At 42.4% G+C, this 15,133-nt stretch overlaps 1 protein-coding gene across 18 annotated transcripts in view; it reads left to right on the top strand.

The window, feature by feature from the left end:
- Positions 1-15,133, top strand: part of CALD1 (caldesmon 1) — a 227,100-nt gene that overhangs the window by 187,716 nt on the left and 24,251 nt on the right. For 14 of the 18 annotated variants that reach the window (XM_069003596.1, XM_069003589.1, XM_069003590.1 and 11 more), the window contains 3 exons: positions 11,059-11,205; positions 12,200-13,211; positions 13,857-13,931. In XM_069003596.1, the coding sequence (XP_068859697.1) occupies positions 11,059-11,205; positions 12,200-13,211; positions 13,857-13,931 (1,234 nt within the window). The remainder of the gene's footprint in view (positions 1-11,058; positions 11,206-12,199; positions 13,212-13,856; positions 13,932-15,133) is intronic. The other 4 variants (XM_069003605.1, XM_069003602.1, XM_069003604.1 and 1 more) reach the window with 3 other exon arrangements.

Raw genomic sequence — 15,133 nt, 5'->3', positions numbered from 1 at the left:
GTTCTGTGAGAAGGGTTGTTTTCCCCCCTCTTTTTAAAGAACAGTGGCTTTTAGATTTGTATTTGCAGTGTGATTAATCAGCTCTCCTGAGCTCAGTCAGCTTTCCAGACAGTGTCTCCCATACTGAGTATGGTAGTTTCTTACGAGCAACTTCTCTGGAATAAGGATTACAGTCAAGCAATATGAGAAGAACAAGCACATCTAAGGGAAACCTAATTGAAAGGATAAAGCCAGGATATTTTATTGTGTTTATGTGGGTGTAGCTACAATGGCTGCATTTCAAACTTCCAGCTGTTTAATTTGCACAGTGCTGTTATATGATGTCTGCAAATTGTTGTAACATCAGTGTGCTGTTGGAAGTGCTGTACGTGACCTTGCAGACCTGCAAGGACCTGTTTTGTGGAAGAGCTCTTTACCTTTCATGAAGGTGAAAGACACTTCAGGATTAGCTTTCACAGGGATGCATGGAATGTATCTGCCCCTAATCCTGTTAGCAAATGACAGGATCTGCACTAATAATTCCTCTGCTGCCTCACTGAAAATGTCTCCTAATCACCTTGGCTGTTGACAGTAGGCTTCTTAAACACCTCAGAAACAGAGAGATGCTTGCCCATGTTAAAAGCAAATGGCCATGAATTTCCCTTGAAACAAAATCCACACCTGCACAGCATCCGTGAGTTGTGTGCGTGGGGAATCGGTACCAGAAAACATTGAGACATCTGATTTTCATTAAATTTTTTTTCCATTCACCACATGTTGTAGCACTGGATATATTTGTAATGCCATATCCCCCCTCAATTGGTTTATTTCATTTAGCATAAGGGTTCACAGTCTGCTCTGTTTTGGTGCATGTTCTGGTCTTGCACTTCATCTGCCATCCTGTTTGTGGCTTTGATTTCAATATTTAGTCTGCTGTGGTATGTTAAGGCAGTGTCCTCCTAGTGCATATTTTGTGCTGGGAAGAGTGGATAAAAAAAGATCATTCTGTTACTATCTGAATAATTATCTGGTAAAATTACTTTTCCAGACTGCCTGTGTGCAAATACATGCCTTGTACTTTGTTCGTCAGCACAGTCTTTGCTGTATTTCTGAAAGCTTCAGCAGACATCCTCAGGGACCTGTCTGGCTCTGAGAAACAGTCATTTAGCTACAGTCTCTAATCCCCTGGGAAAGGCAGAGCAGTTTTGACACTTCACAGGGCCCAGGCTAATGCTGACACCCATACCTTCAGTGGAGCAAGCACTAGAAATACCGGGTTCTGACTGTTTGTAGGTGTTTCAGATCACACAACACTTCAGTCTAGGCCGAAGTTACTGAGTGATGTGTAATCTGGGTAGTCACAACCTTCTATGTTACAGTTTTCCTTCTGCCAGTCATGGAGGGTTTTGGTTTTCCAGGCCCCGGACAGCCCTGTGAACCTGGCTGGATGTTGGTGACAGAGCCACTTGCCCAGTGCTGGTGCTTTCAGTGTCCTTGCTATTCCCAGAAGGATCTCTTTCCCTTTTCCCTGTTCTCTGACTATCTCTCCATCAACCTTCCTCCATTCCCCATCTCATGCTCTGCAGGGAAGGAGGCTCCTCACCCATTTGCTGCTGTCCGTCTCCTCTCTCCCTGTCCACAGTCCAGGGAGATGCCTTGTTCCTGGTCCCTTCCTGCAGACCTAGCCTGCTATTCCTGCTTCCACATTCCTCCTTCCCTCCCCACTTAGTGTTTCTGTCCCACACTGTTCAAATCCATAGTGAATTTCAGGGTCAGTCCTAAATCAGAGAGGGCTGTTTTAGATATGAAGCCATCCAAGGCTTACAAACTGATCCACGCCAGGGCAGCATTTCAGTGGTAGATGAAAAAACTCCTTTCAGGATGTGTCCAGCACAGTTGGTGGGCATTGTCCTTGATATCAATCCATGTGATGCCGTGAATTTTCTTCCCTTCAGCACTCACCCACTGTAGAGTCCTTACCTGTGGTTCTCCATTATACCCTACAAAGCCTGGCAGGCAAGAGAAGAAAATTCAGGAGTGCAAAAGGCAATTCTGCTCAGAAATGTGTCAGTTCTGCTCAGAAATGTGTCAATTCTGCTCAGAAATGTGTCAATTCTGCTCAGAAATTTGTCATCTTTGAAAACCAAAGCCTTGTTTCATCACCAGTTTCCCAAATTTCTTGTTTTGTCGGGGTGGATGGTGAATAAATATGTGCTGGAAGTTGATTGTGAGTAGATTGGGCATAGTGATGGAGGATTAGGGGGGTGTGACTAAGATTAGTTTGGATATCAATGTTCCGTTCCTCAAATCAGTGATTCTCTGAGTTAACTTTCTTTGTCCTTACATGATATTCAGTGGAGCAAGAGCAGGTTGGAATTAAAGAAGCTTCATGTGTATGAGACCTTATCCTCACAGTGCTGCACTTCCTTTTAAAATACACTGCTCTTAAAATGCAGCAATCCTATTAATCTTTGTGGAGGAAATGAAATGCAAGCGTTGGTTTGTTAAGAGGCTCTCTATTTCCTAGAGTGCTGCATTAAAGAAGCCTTCAAAGCTGGTAACCAGAGTGAAAGTAGATAAGCAGATGAAATTGAAGGCTGGGTTTCCAGGTCAGGAATAAAAACATGATTTATTAAAATTCAGTTTGTGCTTTCCTGAAATCATCAATTTGTTCTTGTTTGCTAATTGGTGAGGATGCAGTGTACTGCTTTGGAATAAAAAAAATAACACCAGAAATAATATTAAAAAAAAAAAGTTGAAACTGGTTTTTTTCCAAAAAACCTTGCCTGCTGCAGCTACTGGGCTAAACTGCACATTGAACAGAGAAGAGTGAGAAGCAAATTCCCCCTCCAGCCAGACTCCCTGCTTTTGTCTCTATAGTGAAACCTTGGCAAAATATCCATTGTTTCTGTCACTGCTGTAGGTGCACAAGGGTGAAGGTGGTCTGTACTCTGAGCACCACGTTTGCTAAGTCTGATTTTAGCTCATCTAGCTGAGGTGGTGCACTCACTTCCTAATGATAACACAATTCCTCCTCCAGCCTCTAGTGGGAAAAAAACACTGCATGTGACATGAGTTTTTAATTTTTAAATAGAAAGAACTGTTTCTCAGAGTCATTGCTTAGAATACACATCTATTATACATCCATGCATATAAAAAATATATAGAGGAAGATGGCTGTTGGCCTTGAGAAACAGTCCTGTGCTCTTGCTCAGGTTCCTCCCCATAAGGCTGCAGAGTTTCTTGTGTGCTTTTCCTCCAGATTTGATGTCTGATGGAGTGTCCATCCCTGCCTATACCTACCTCAGAGTCATAGCTTATTGACATGGCTATGTAGGATAAGGAGATGGCCCTTAACAAAAATCCTCCTCATGCCTGCCTCTCCTCCCTGGCCTTCATTTAAAGATCTCTGATAGATATTGTAGGTGACAACGTGAGTTTTGTTTGACTTAAAAAGATAATTGGAGGAAATACAGAAATCTGGAGCTTGAGTATGACACATCAGAGGCATTAATTTGCCTAAAGGTACCTGTAAAATATAGGTAGGTTTCATTACTCCTTTTGCATATTTTCTAGGAAGACCACAGTTTCACTGTGAAGGGGAGCTTTTTATGTTAGATGTCTGTCTTAATTTTTAATTTCTCCCATCTTGAGTAAATCTCTTGGTCATGTCAGCTGGAGTTTTATTTGCAGCTAAATATAAGACAGGACAAGTTAGACCTTAACTTTTGATGCAATCAGTAAGCTAGCAATTTGAGGTATAAAAGTGCTTGAAAGCCATATTAAATATAGCAGCCCAAAACCACAAGAAAGAAAATTTCTTATTTGTCTTTGTAGAAATTGTGGATTGTATATTCTACGGCCAATCCTGTAAGGCCTGACTTATGCCTCAGCTAGGCAAGATGCCCATTATTCTCAAGTCATATGCCTGAAATATTACTTACTGGGTAAGGCTGTGGCATAAATTATTTTGGATTTTATATGCAATAAAGCACTAGAAGCTGGAGGTGGTGGCAGCAAGCAATTTGCTCCAGAGTCAACAAATACCACATTAACCACAGTGGTATGCACACGGATTGGGTTTTGCTCCCACTTTTTCACGTTTGGAAAAGCAAGCTGGTTTTGTACACTTTCTTTGCTATGTTTGCCATCTGCCAGGGAAACAGAGATCTGGGTGAACTCCACTGAGCTTCAAGGAAAATAGTAAAAAATTATCAGGTAGAAGGCACTTGGCCAATTGTTTTCTGCTCAGTTATTCTTTATTTTTCATGTGAAACTTCTAAATTAGAACAGATTCAGTACCCTGCTCTGCTCACTGACAGGTCAATGCCATGTCTATTGTTACGAAGTAAAACTGCAGAGCATTAGGCTTCACATATTGAGAGAATTATGTGCTTTCCCCTGGTACATTTCCAGCAAGCACTTTTATCTAACTGTAATAGATGTTGGAGGCAAATTTGACATTGTTTCGGTAGCAGAAGGGTTTTACCCTTCATGTTTGCAGCCCTGAGCTCGATTTATGCTGAGGTGCTCAGGGGTGATTTACCAGAGCTATGTGAATGTGGTTGGAGAATCTGCTTGCATTTCATATTATGAAACAGATCATCAGTTTTAAGCCATGAGGAAAGAAAAAAAAAGAAATAAGCGCGTGCATGAGTCATTCTGCCTTTGTGCAGAGTGATGCTGTGATGGTACAGACTGGATCTAACTGTGAGGCCCAGGTTTAGGGCTTAAATCTAAAACCAACTGTGAGGTCCAGGTTTAGGGCTTGAGTCTAAAAGCAAAGAAACGGTGCTGTTTTGAGCAGAAGAAAAGAAAAGAGACAGGGCATTGGAAATCTTGGACATCTACAAAACTGAAACGTAACATTTTCAACAGAAACCAATAATTTGGGAATCTGGGATCTTCCCTAGAGGCTTCAGTGCCATCCCCAGCAATGAAATAAAATCTCTGGATGGTTTTTGCATTAATTACGTGGTAGTTACCAAGGATTTTTGTTGTCACTATAGAGTCCCTCTTCCTTGTGGTCTTTACTTTGCATATCACTTTTTATACTTCATTCTTTGATGTGGATGGCTTGCACCTTAGATTTCAGAATCACACTGTTAGAGGGATGAGTGTACCTACTCTTTCCTTACCTGTGAAAAAACCTAAATGTCAAAAACATCAAAAAAAGAGAAACATTAAAAAAAAGGTGCACAAACTGAACCTCTGGGAAGACCTCTTCTTTCCCATGCTTAACTGGTTTGTCATGTGAACAAAATAACAATCTCCCAGCCAAGTCCTTAACCAAAGTAAATAATCTGTAGGTTTGTCTCAGCCGAAACAAAAAAAGTGTTGTCAAAACGGCCACTGTTTTAGTGTTTAGGTATTTTAGGTCAAGGTTTAAGGTAGAAGAAATGCTTCTAAAGGTATGGTAGGAAATTAAGGATGCCAGGTGTGAGAGAAAGAATGTTCTTCTGAACACTTACAGAGTAAGTATTTACCCATAAAAAAAAATATCCTTGAAATCTTTGGAGCTCTGAAAGAAAAGGAAGTTTATTAGAAACACAGAAAGAAAATGAGGTGAATGAGGACATAATACACTGAAAGGTGCATCAGTCTCTGTTTTGGCCTGAGAACTGTGTATGTGGGTACTCTGTCTGCTCAGAAGTACAGGCTGTGTGCCTGTGGAGAATGGGTGGATGAAAGGAGTAAAAATGCTTGAGATTGAGATAAATTGTGAGCAAAAAGCAAAGCGTGTATCTTTGGTAAATGGAAGGCTGTAGTATTTAAGTCTAGCAGCAGCCACCATATAATCTAGCCTAACTTCCCATACCTTTGTGGAATTTCACCAAGCTATCTACAATGAACCCAAAAATCGGTATTATTTTGTAGTATAACTTCCAAAAAGGCATCCATCTTAACGTGGAGATGCAAGAGATGGTTGTTCATCATTTCTTGTATGTATAATTATCCTCACTGTTCAAAACATGTGCTTAATTTTCAGTTTTAATTTGTCTGGGTTTAATTTCCAGCCATTGGTTAATTTTATCCGCTTGTGTCTCCTACATTCAATGTGAAAAAAAATGGTGCATGTCAAATTGAGAAATATGTGAAAAATATGGGTGTTAATAACAGCATTCATGCACAACATTGGACTGAGAACTGTGGTGGCATCTCTGCATGTCTCCAGAATAATCCCCTGTTTTCACTCACTACATCTTTTTGAAGCATGAGCATTTTGGACAGAAATTCTCCTCGTTCCCTCATAAAATGAATCCTCTTGAGCAGGTCTGAGCAGAATGCTGGCAGCTCCTATTGAATTGTGGAGGGATGATTAGAAGAAACAGTTTTCCCCACAACTGCCCCCCACCATTCACCACATTTTTAGATACGACTTGAATGAAATACAGCTGACATTGACACGCAAGGCTTGAAAGAGGCACAGCCCTCTGCAGAACCATGTGCACTTGTTATGGTGGGGATTTTGTTTTGAGGTGAGCATCGATCAGTTGTTCAGGTTTTGAGGTGTGCCTATCATAAACACAAATTAAGTGAACAGTAGAAAGATTAAAAACATATGTAATCATAAATAAAATGTGACTGAATGTCAACAGTGACACAAAGAGCACTCCCCACTGGGTATTTTTACAAAGTCCATCCTCACCCCACCCATCCTTTCAGGAAGAGCCTGGATAAATAGAAAGACTTTCTAAGAGTAGAGGAGGCCAACAAATTCAACTTTTATAGACTGAGTCTGGCAGTGAAGTTTGTCATTGAGGACATTTTACTGACACCCTCCATCTGACATAAATTTGGAGACACACACAAGATGACAGATATCACTTCAACTGCTGTGGTCTTATGTAATTAAGGGCAGAGGTTTTAGAAGTGGGTTAGGTTGCAAGTTGGAGGGACAGCAGTTTGGTACAGGATGAATGATCTCATTTCTTGGGGTGGACCACAGACAAAATCGATCTGTAATACATGTCAAAGCTTCAGGATAACAAAGGTGTGCGGGAAGGAGCTTGCTGAATAGGTGCAGTTGTGTCTGATTGAGGTCCACGTTGTGAGGGCACTGCTGAGAATGAAAGGTGTTTTTGCAGGCCTAAAAACCAGGCTGACATTTGAGTGAACCATGGAGGAAAGAAGAGGCAGATATGAGCTGCCTGCTTAAAGATCTTAAAGGCTTTTGTTCTGTTCGGAATTTTTTCGTGTATTTCTGACACTCTTGAAATGGAGTCCGAGTTCATATCCACAGCAGTTCTTTCTCCCTGCCTCCTCTGGAATGGAGTAGTGTGATCCAGCTCAAATTAGGCAGGTTTTTTCTACTCCTGTGAAAAATGAAAAAAGAATTATAGACTCATCAGGTTTATTTATGACTCACTGAGGGAAGATCTTGCTACAAATTATAAAGTTTCTCTTTAATCAGAATACACACTGTTTAGAACAGGGACCAGATCTTGTCCTATCTTTATAAATTGCCTACTGTAGCAAGCCCATGAGCTTGATCAGGAAATTTCAGTGCTGTCATAATTCAGACATAATAATGTAGTAGTACTGGGCAAGGAACTCTAAACCCAAAGTGCCTTAGATAATAATGCTCGAGCTGATTTGTGGTTTCAAGTGGAAAGCAGTTGAGGCTGGATTGTATGAAATGGTCTCAGCCCCATAATCATCCCAGCTATTACCAAGTTTCTTGCTGGGTTATAACTTTGTATAAATTCAGTGTTTGGTGTAAAATACAGAGTGCTGTATTTCTCTGAAAAAGGTCTGAAGCAGATGGCCACATCTCCTCTATTCCTGATCCAGCAGATTTATTTTTCCACTCAAAGTCCCCCCATTCAATCTGAGGGCAACATTTTTAGACTTATTCAGATAATAATGAGATTTGTCGTTGAGTTCTGCAGGTCTGGGATTTCTGTCCTACCTGCTTGACAGGGCAGAGCATCTGTTGGTACTTGTAATCACTTGGTACTTGCTGCCACTACCCAGCGTGGGGGGAAATGTCCTCTCACATAGATGAGCTGTGTGTGTGAAGGATGACAGATTCAGCTCTAAAGCTTTACTAGAACAACTTACCAATAGTGCACAGAGGTTACACTGGGTTTTCTCGTGTCAGAAACATAGAGAAGGTAACAGGATAAACAGCAGAAATTGCCTTTTATTTTGGGTTTTTTTTTAGCTTGATGTTTAGACTGAGAACATATCTTTGACAGCAAGGTGTAGGATGGTTTCCAAGTCATCATCTTTTCTTCCCTGAGATCAGCTCAGCTGGTTGGAGCGTGGTGCTGATGATGCCAAGGTTGTGTGTTTCATCCCTGTATGGGCCATTCGCTTGAGAGTTGCACCTGATGATCCTTGTGGGTCCCTTCCAACTCAGAATATTCTGTGATCTGAGTATTCAACAAGAGCTGTTGCATCAGCAGGCTTGGCACACCTCTTTGACATCATGCTGTGTTGTGGTCTCATTGCCTGAGACAGCTGGAACAGCTGATTGTGGACAGACACTTGCCTGCAAAGCTTTGAACAGTTATGTGGAAGGTGACAAATGGGTATAAGTTTAGTTTAATTTGGTTGCTGCGTGTGTGCTGGGCAGCAAGGTTGCTCTCCAAAGGTGGAGAAACAACACAGGCCAACATGGATCATGAGATTTCCATCTGATAAACAGGGTTGAAATCTTGGAGACATACTTTTTATTGTTTATTTACTCTTAGTCTGAAGAATGTCAAAAGATGTAGGCAATTGGAAGATAATTCTGAAGAGCTCCCAGATTGATTTTGCCTGTGATGGGTTGCTACAGAAATCTGTAACAGTGGGAGAATGAGGGTCACTCTCTACACTCCCAGTGAAAGCAGTGTTAACATAATTGTAAGGAAAACATGAAACAGATCTATTAAAAAACTTGCAATTAGTTGTTCCTGTGACTGTTTCCAGACTACTGGGCATGTTGCATGAATCAGTGCTGGTGGACAGAAATGAATACTTAAGGTGATCCTTATGGATGGAGCCCATATCTGCTTGTACTTGCTCGCTGTAGCAAACTGCTGTGGTACGTAGTCAGGCAAGGGATATATTTAGAATCATATTAAGAGACATTGTCAGCATTTCTTAACAGATGATCTCTGTGATAAATGTCCAAGGACAGGAAGTACATATCTGTTTAATGGATAAGATTTTGTGGGAATTTTTTGCTTAGGGTAATTTTTAAATTTCCTTTTTTAGTTTGCTGAGCAACTTGTGGTTTTAAAAAGGCATTTTAAAGAGGCTTTTAAAAGCAGTTGTCCTCCTTGCTTTGTAGGGGTGCTCTCTGTGGGTACAGAGAGTGGGATAAACTTCTTCACCCTTGTGTGGTCTCACTGCAAAGACAAATCCTGAGCTATAGACCCTGGCTATCGACTCAGTTGTGGCCATTATCCAGCTGCCACAGGCTAGGAGCAGTGTGTCCTCTCCTGTGCCCTTACATCTGGACTTCAGACCTGGAAAGATCATAGGCTTCTTGAAGCCAGAATATCTTACTAATGAGGGGGAGTGTCTGTGGTCAGTTTGCTAATGCGGTTTTATTCCAGAGTCTCTTTTCTTGTGGAAGTCAGAGACCCCATTGGTTTGTTGTTGTATTCACACCCTTTCTGTTCTAGACCTAAAAGAAATGTTGATACCCCTTGAACTTGCTTACAAGTGTTTTTCCTTACCTTCCCTGCATCACCTCTAGTGTTTTTAATTAGTCTTCTTCCTTTCTTCCTCATCCCCCACTGTGATCCCTCATGGCCATGCTGCTCATGGTTTGCACTGTCTTTGAGAAGAGCTGTTTCTCTAAAGAAAAAGGTTGCAAGCTCTTGAAGCAGAGCAAATCAAATTCTTTGGTGCATTCAGGATGAAAATGCTGTTCTAGGTCTGGCAAGTAGCTCAGCCATGTTTTACTCTTTAAATTCTTAAAGCAAAATTGGGGTAACTGAACCCCTGCTGAACCTATACTTTCACCCTTCTTTCAGCAAAGGAGAAAAGGAATATCAGAACATGGTGATAGCAGAGGTTTGGGCCCAAAGAGTCTGATTGATGGCTAAATCAAAATGTTTTAGTTGCTTTTAATGTAAAAATATTCTTTGCAATACAAACATTATCAGTCCTTGGTTTTACTCGGTGCAGAACTCTGGGTTTTTTCTATGTTCATGGCTGCACTGCTAACTTCAATGTGTGACTGTGTAAGGAAGGGAGACTTCTTAACCATGATTATCAGACCACTGCCAGAAGCAAAGTAAATGGACTCCCTGACTGGGTCTGGCACATGTCAGCTTCCTAATTCACTTTCCCTGCACAAAGAGATAAGAGGAATGCAGGCCTCTCCCTTTATCTCACACAGTAATAACTTTAGCAAAGATTTGAATGGGACACAGGATTATTAGGATTGTAAGGTCTTGCTTTCCTTTTCAAGTAGGATGAAACTAAATGTACTCATCTGTTGGGTTAGATGAGTACAATGGGTTCTCAGCTGTAGGCTTTCATCACAGAAGCGATCTTGTGTGATTTGGCCTGGCAGGGCTCTGGGCTTACAAAAATTTTGTGAGTGTCAGATGTTTGGCACTCAGAACCGACCATTGAGAGCTGTTGTCGTACTTGTGTCTCCCTTCTTTCTAGTCTTTAAAATTTAGAATACTGTTACCATTTTCAGCATGTGCTATTTAGAGGAGACTGATGAAAAGCTGCTTTGCTGAGTCCGATTTCAGTTACGTGGGCCTGAGCAACAGTCTGCTCAAATGCTGCTGTGAGTGCTCCGACAGGATCATGGTGCAGGCTGGCAGGACGTTTGCTCAGCTACAGAGCTGGGCTTTTTTGGATTTGGTGTTTTCTAGGAGCCAACTGACAGTGTGGTGTGGCTGCTGCCTTCACCGGGACTATTTTCAAGTCAAGCTCAATTCTGAGAAGCAAAAGAAACCCGGGGTTTGAAATGATGCATCTCAATTTCACAGCATATTTTCTAAACAGCGTATGGAGCAGCCACTCTAGCCATGCTTACTGTGCTCTAGAAAACTGCATTTTGGGATTTTTTTTCATTGTCCAACATGCTATAGCACCTTTGTCTCCCTATCCCTATTGCAGGCTGTCCTACCAGAGAAATGATGACGATGACGAAGAAGCCGCCAGAGAACGTCGCCGGCGGGCTCGACAGGAGAGGCTGCGGCAAAAGGAGGAAGGAGATCTCTCAGGAGAAGTAACGGAGAAATCCGAAGTGAATGCCCAAAACAGGTAAATGTCTGATGTCATTTACTGACAAATCAATGGAAATTTTTGTTCAGAGTAGAGAACTTTTGGAGGAGCCTTGCTTTGGCGCTTGAATTTTAAGTACTGGGTTTGGCCAGCCTTAAACTGAAGAAGGACCTAACACTGTGAGGATCACCCTGGCTGTGTCTACGAGGTAGGGTGAGAGCCTGAGGCTGTGCTCATGACACAAAACCGGGTGTCCTCAAGGCTGTCTATGGGCTAATTCAGCTGGGGCTCATGGAGGCTCTCAGATTCTCTCAGGCATGGATGCATCTGGCCTCACAAAACACCACATCTTTTGTTCTGCTACAAGGGGTCATGGCATTGTGGGGCCAAAACACTGGGTGACACCCAGTCCTCAAGTTGTAGCTGCAACATGCCTGCAGGGTGCTGGGTGTGAGCTCTAGACCACAGCACTCAACTGGCACTGTCAGTGTCAGACAGGTATAAAGAGCAGAAAAGCTTATGTGGAATGAGGTGATTCTTAAAATCACAGAATCATCAAAGCTAGAAGAGACCTTTAAGATCATCAAGTCCAACCACAAACCTAGCAGTGCCCCTGTAGCCACTAAACCATTAAACCCTATCACTCATATCCCCACCCACTTGTCACAAGCTGAGTGGCCTTCTTGTCTGTCCAGAGCTGACCTTCCAGTCCGTCCATCATTTGTTCACAATAATTGTTTGTTCACAGTCCCAATATACCCAGATTTCCAGTGGCCATAACACAACTGATAGAAGAAACCAGAATTGTGCTAGGAAGTGCTAATAGATGCTGAGCACAAGAAGCATTCTATTTAAGGCAAGGAGAATGGATACAGATAGCAAAACAGCAGCTAAATTTTGAAGTGTTTAACCTGCTGTGTTTTCTAGTCATGGAATGATGTAACAGCAAGCTTTTTTCCTAGAAACAGAGAAGTGCATATGTTGTTAGAAAGATTTTATTCTTTTTTAATGCAAACCTGTCCCTTTTACGTAGTGTGGCAGGAGAGGAAAGCAAGCGTTCTACAGATGATGAAGCTGCACTGCTGGAGAGACTGGCAAGACGGGAGGAGAGACGCCAGAAACGTCTGCAGGAAGCCCTGGAACGCCAGAAGGAATTTGACCCCACGATCACAGATGGGAGCTTGTCACTGCCCAGCAGGAGAGAAGTAAACAATGTGGAGGAAAACGAGACCACGGGGAAAGAGGAAAAGGCTGAAACACGCCGAGGACGCTATGAGACTGAGGAGACAGAAACAGTTACCAAATCGTACCAAAGGAACAACTGGAGGCAAGATGGGGAAGAAGAGGAAAAAAAAGAAGAAAAAGACAAGGAGGAGGTACAGGAGGAGAAACCAAAGGAGCTCCCTGTAGAGGAAAACCAGGTAGATGTGGCAGCAGAGAAATCCACAGATAAAGAGGAGGCAGTAACTGTAAATGCAGAGGAACACAAAGCAGAGAATGATACAAATGCTCTGCCAGAAGGGACACAAAGTGTAACTGATGCTGTAGATAAAGAGAAGCTTAGGGATGAGGAAAAGGCTGAGGAAGAAAGGAAGGAAGCAGAAGAAAGGGAGAGGTTAAAAGCAGAGGAGGAAAAGAGGGCAGCTGAGGAAAAACAGAAAGCAGAGGAGGAAAAGAGGGCAGCTGAGGAAAAACAGAAAGCAGAGGAGGAAAAGAGGGCAGCTGAGGAGAGGGCTAGGGCAGAAGAGGAAGAGCGGGCTAAGGCAGAAGAGGAGAAGAGGGCAGCTGAGGAAAGAGAGAGGGCTAAAGCAGAAGAGGAGAGGAGGGCAGCTGAGGAGAAACAGAAAGCAGAGGAGGAAAAGAGGGCAGCTGAGGAGAGAGCAAAGGCAGAAGAGGAAAAGAGGGCAGCTGAGGAAAAGGCTAAACTAGAAGCAGAGAAATTAAAGGAAAAACAAAAGATGGAAGAACAGAAAATAGAAGATAAACAGGTAAAAGAGAAGAAAGTAGAAGACAAAAAACCTCAAGCAGCTTTCTTAAAAAACCAGGTACAGTAAACATTTTGCACCAAGATAAGACACCTGTGGTTTGTGTGAAATGTAATGCAAGAAAAGATTGAATTGGAATTTCCTCACAGATCTAGTCCTGTACTGAAGTTACTAATACTTGTGCTGTCGCTCTCTCTTTTTAAAAACAAAGCCCCTCCTGCTTACCAGTAATTCAGTGCACAACAGGCCTGACCTCACTCCATCGTTCAAAGAAAACCTTGCATGTTCAGGCCTCTGCATGTGCTTTTGCTGCCTTTCTTTCCTCAGCTGCTACAAACTGGCCTAATGCAGTACCACAGGAGGTGGAGGCAGACACATCTTGGCACAGAACATTACGTGCACCTGTTAAACCGTGTGAGGAATGTTGTGTGCTGAATGCAATCACAAGAAAGGGCTCTGTACTGGGACGTGTGAGCATGATGCCGTGCAAGGGAGAAAGGCCCAGATGGGGGGAACTGGGAGCATTTGGAGAGGGTGGAGGGGGCACAGCTGCACACAGAGGTGTGGGCACAGCAGCATATGATGGAATTGTGGCTGCACACAGGATTGGTACGTGAACACGGTGTGGCGAAACAAAAAGCGCAGACAGGTGCGGTGTTTTCGTGTTAAAAAAATAAATAAATTATTGAAAACCCAAAAACAAAGGAGGAAGAAAAAGTGGAAGCTAAAAAGGAAAAGCTGCCAGAAGAGAAGCTCCAAGCTACCTCCATAAAAGATCAGGTAACTCATAAACCACTGATTTAGGTGTGATAGGGAAACATGAGATATGAAAATAAATAAGGCACCTATAACTGAGAGTTGCTTCTTCAGCAAAGTACTTAAACTTGTGCTCCACTTCAAGAACATGGGTAATCCTGCTGAAATAAATAGGGATGAAGCTCCTTAAGTGCTTAAAATTAAGTAAATTCTTAAGTAGTTTGTTCTTTTGGGGCTTTAGGGCCAATTCCTGTTTGTCTTAAAACAAATATTTCAGGAAACTCAGTTCAGTCAATAGCACAAATATGGTTTTCCCCCTAGGGATGAATTTTTCAGGACAGTATCAACTAATCATCCTTCCCTGGTTTCCTCTCACTTTACTGTGAACTTTTTCCTATGAATAAAACCTACTCTAATAATAATCATCATAATAATGAGAATTAATAATAATCATCATAATGACAATAACAATCTAGGCCCCTCGGCCACCTGACTGCCTCAACTAATAATTCCCCTGCAAACTGCAATACCCCGTGATATAAACTGTGCATACCCAAGATTCTTCTTTTGTTTTAAAGAGAAAATCTACAAAATTTACTGCATTGCATTTCCACTGTAAACACAGGAGCTGGTGCCATGGTGTTTTACTGTATGGTAAGTAAATAAGATTTGGGGACCATTTACTCTTCAGGATACAGCTGGACACAGGGAGCCACATCCAGTGCTGTGCAGCAGCTGTGGTTTTGGACCAGTGCAGCAGGTCTCAAAACAGCCCCTGATTCTGATTAGGGGAGACTGGTCAGAGACTGGTCAGAGCCTTGGAAAGTTGGACCCATTTGGGTTCAGCCAGATCTGTGTGACTTAAAGGGAGCCACAGCACAGATTGCTGCCAGTCCAGTGGGTTGGGACCATTGAGGGTTGTAGAGGGTCCACTCCGGGGTCCTCAGTTAGCAGATGAGTTTGGAACATGCTGTAGATGCTTAGCTCACCCTCAGACAGTGGTGAGGAAATAGCTGCACACAAAATAAGGGATGGATTATGTTAAGAAGACAGAACCAGTTTCCACTATTCACTTTTGCATGCAATCTTTGCATATTAAAAGTAAATGTAAAGAGGAGTCTGTAACTGACCACAAACTTTGATTTGTGGGGAACTTGAGACACAGTTGTCCTGCTTGTTCTTATGCAGAGCTGGGCCAACTCTCCCTGGAGCTCTCATCATGCTTT

This window comes from Aphelocoma coerulescens, chromosome 1A (assembly GCF_041296385.1).
Source record: "Aphelocoma coerulescens isolate FSJ_1873_10779 chromosome 1A, UR_Acoe_1.0, whole genome shotgun sequence".
Taxonomy (NCBI): Eukaryota; Metazoa; Chordata; class Aves; order Passeriformes; family Corvidae; genus Aphelocoma; species Aphelocoma coerulescens.
The sequence above is the reverse complement of the archived record's forward strand: the minus strand, read 5'-3'. Positions and strand labels throughout refer to the sequence as shown.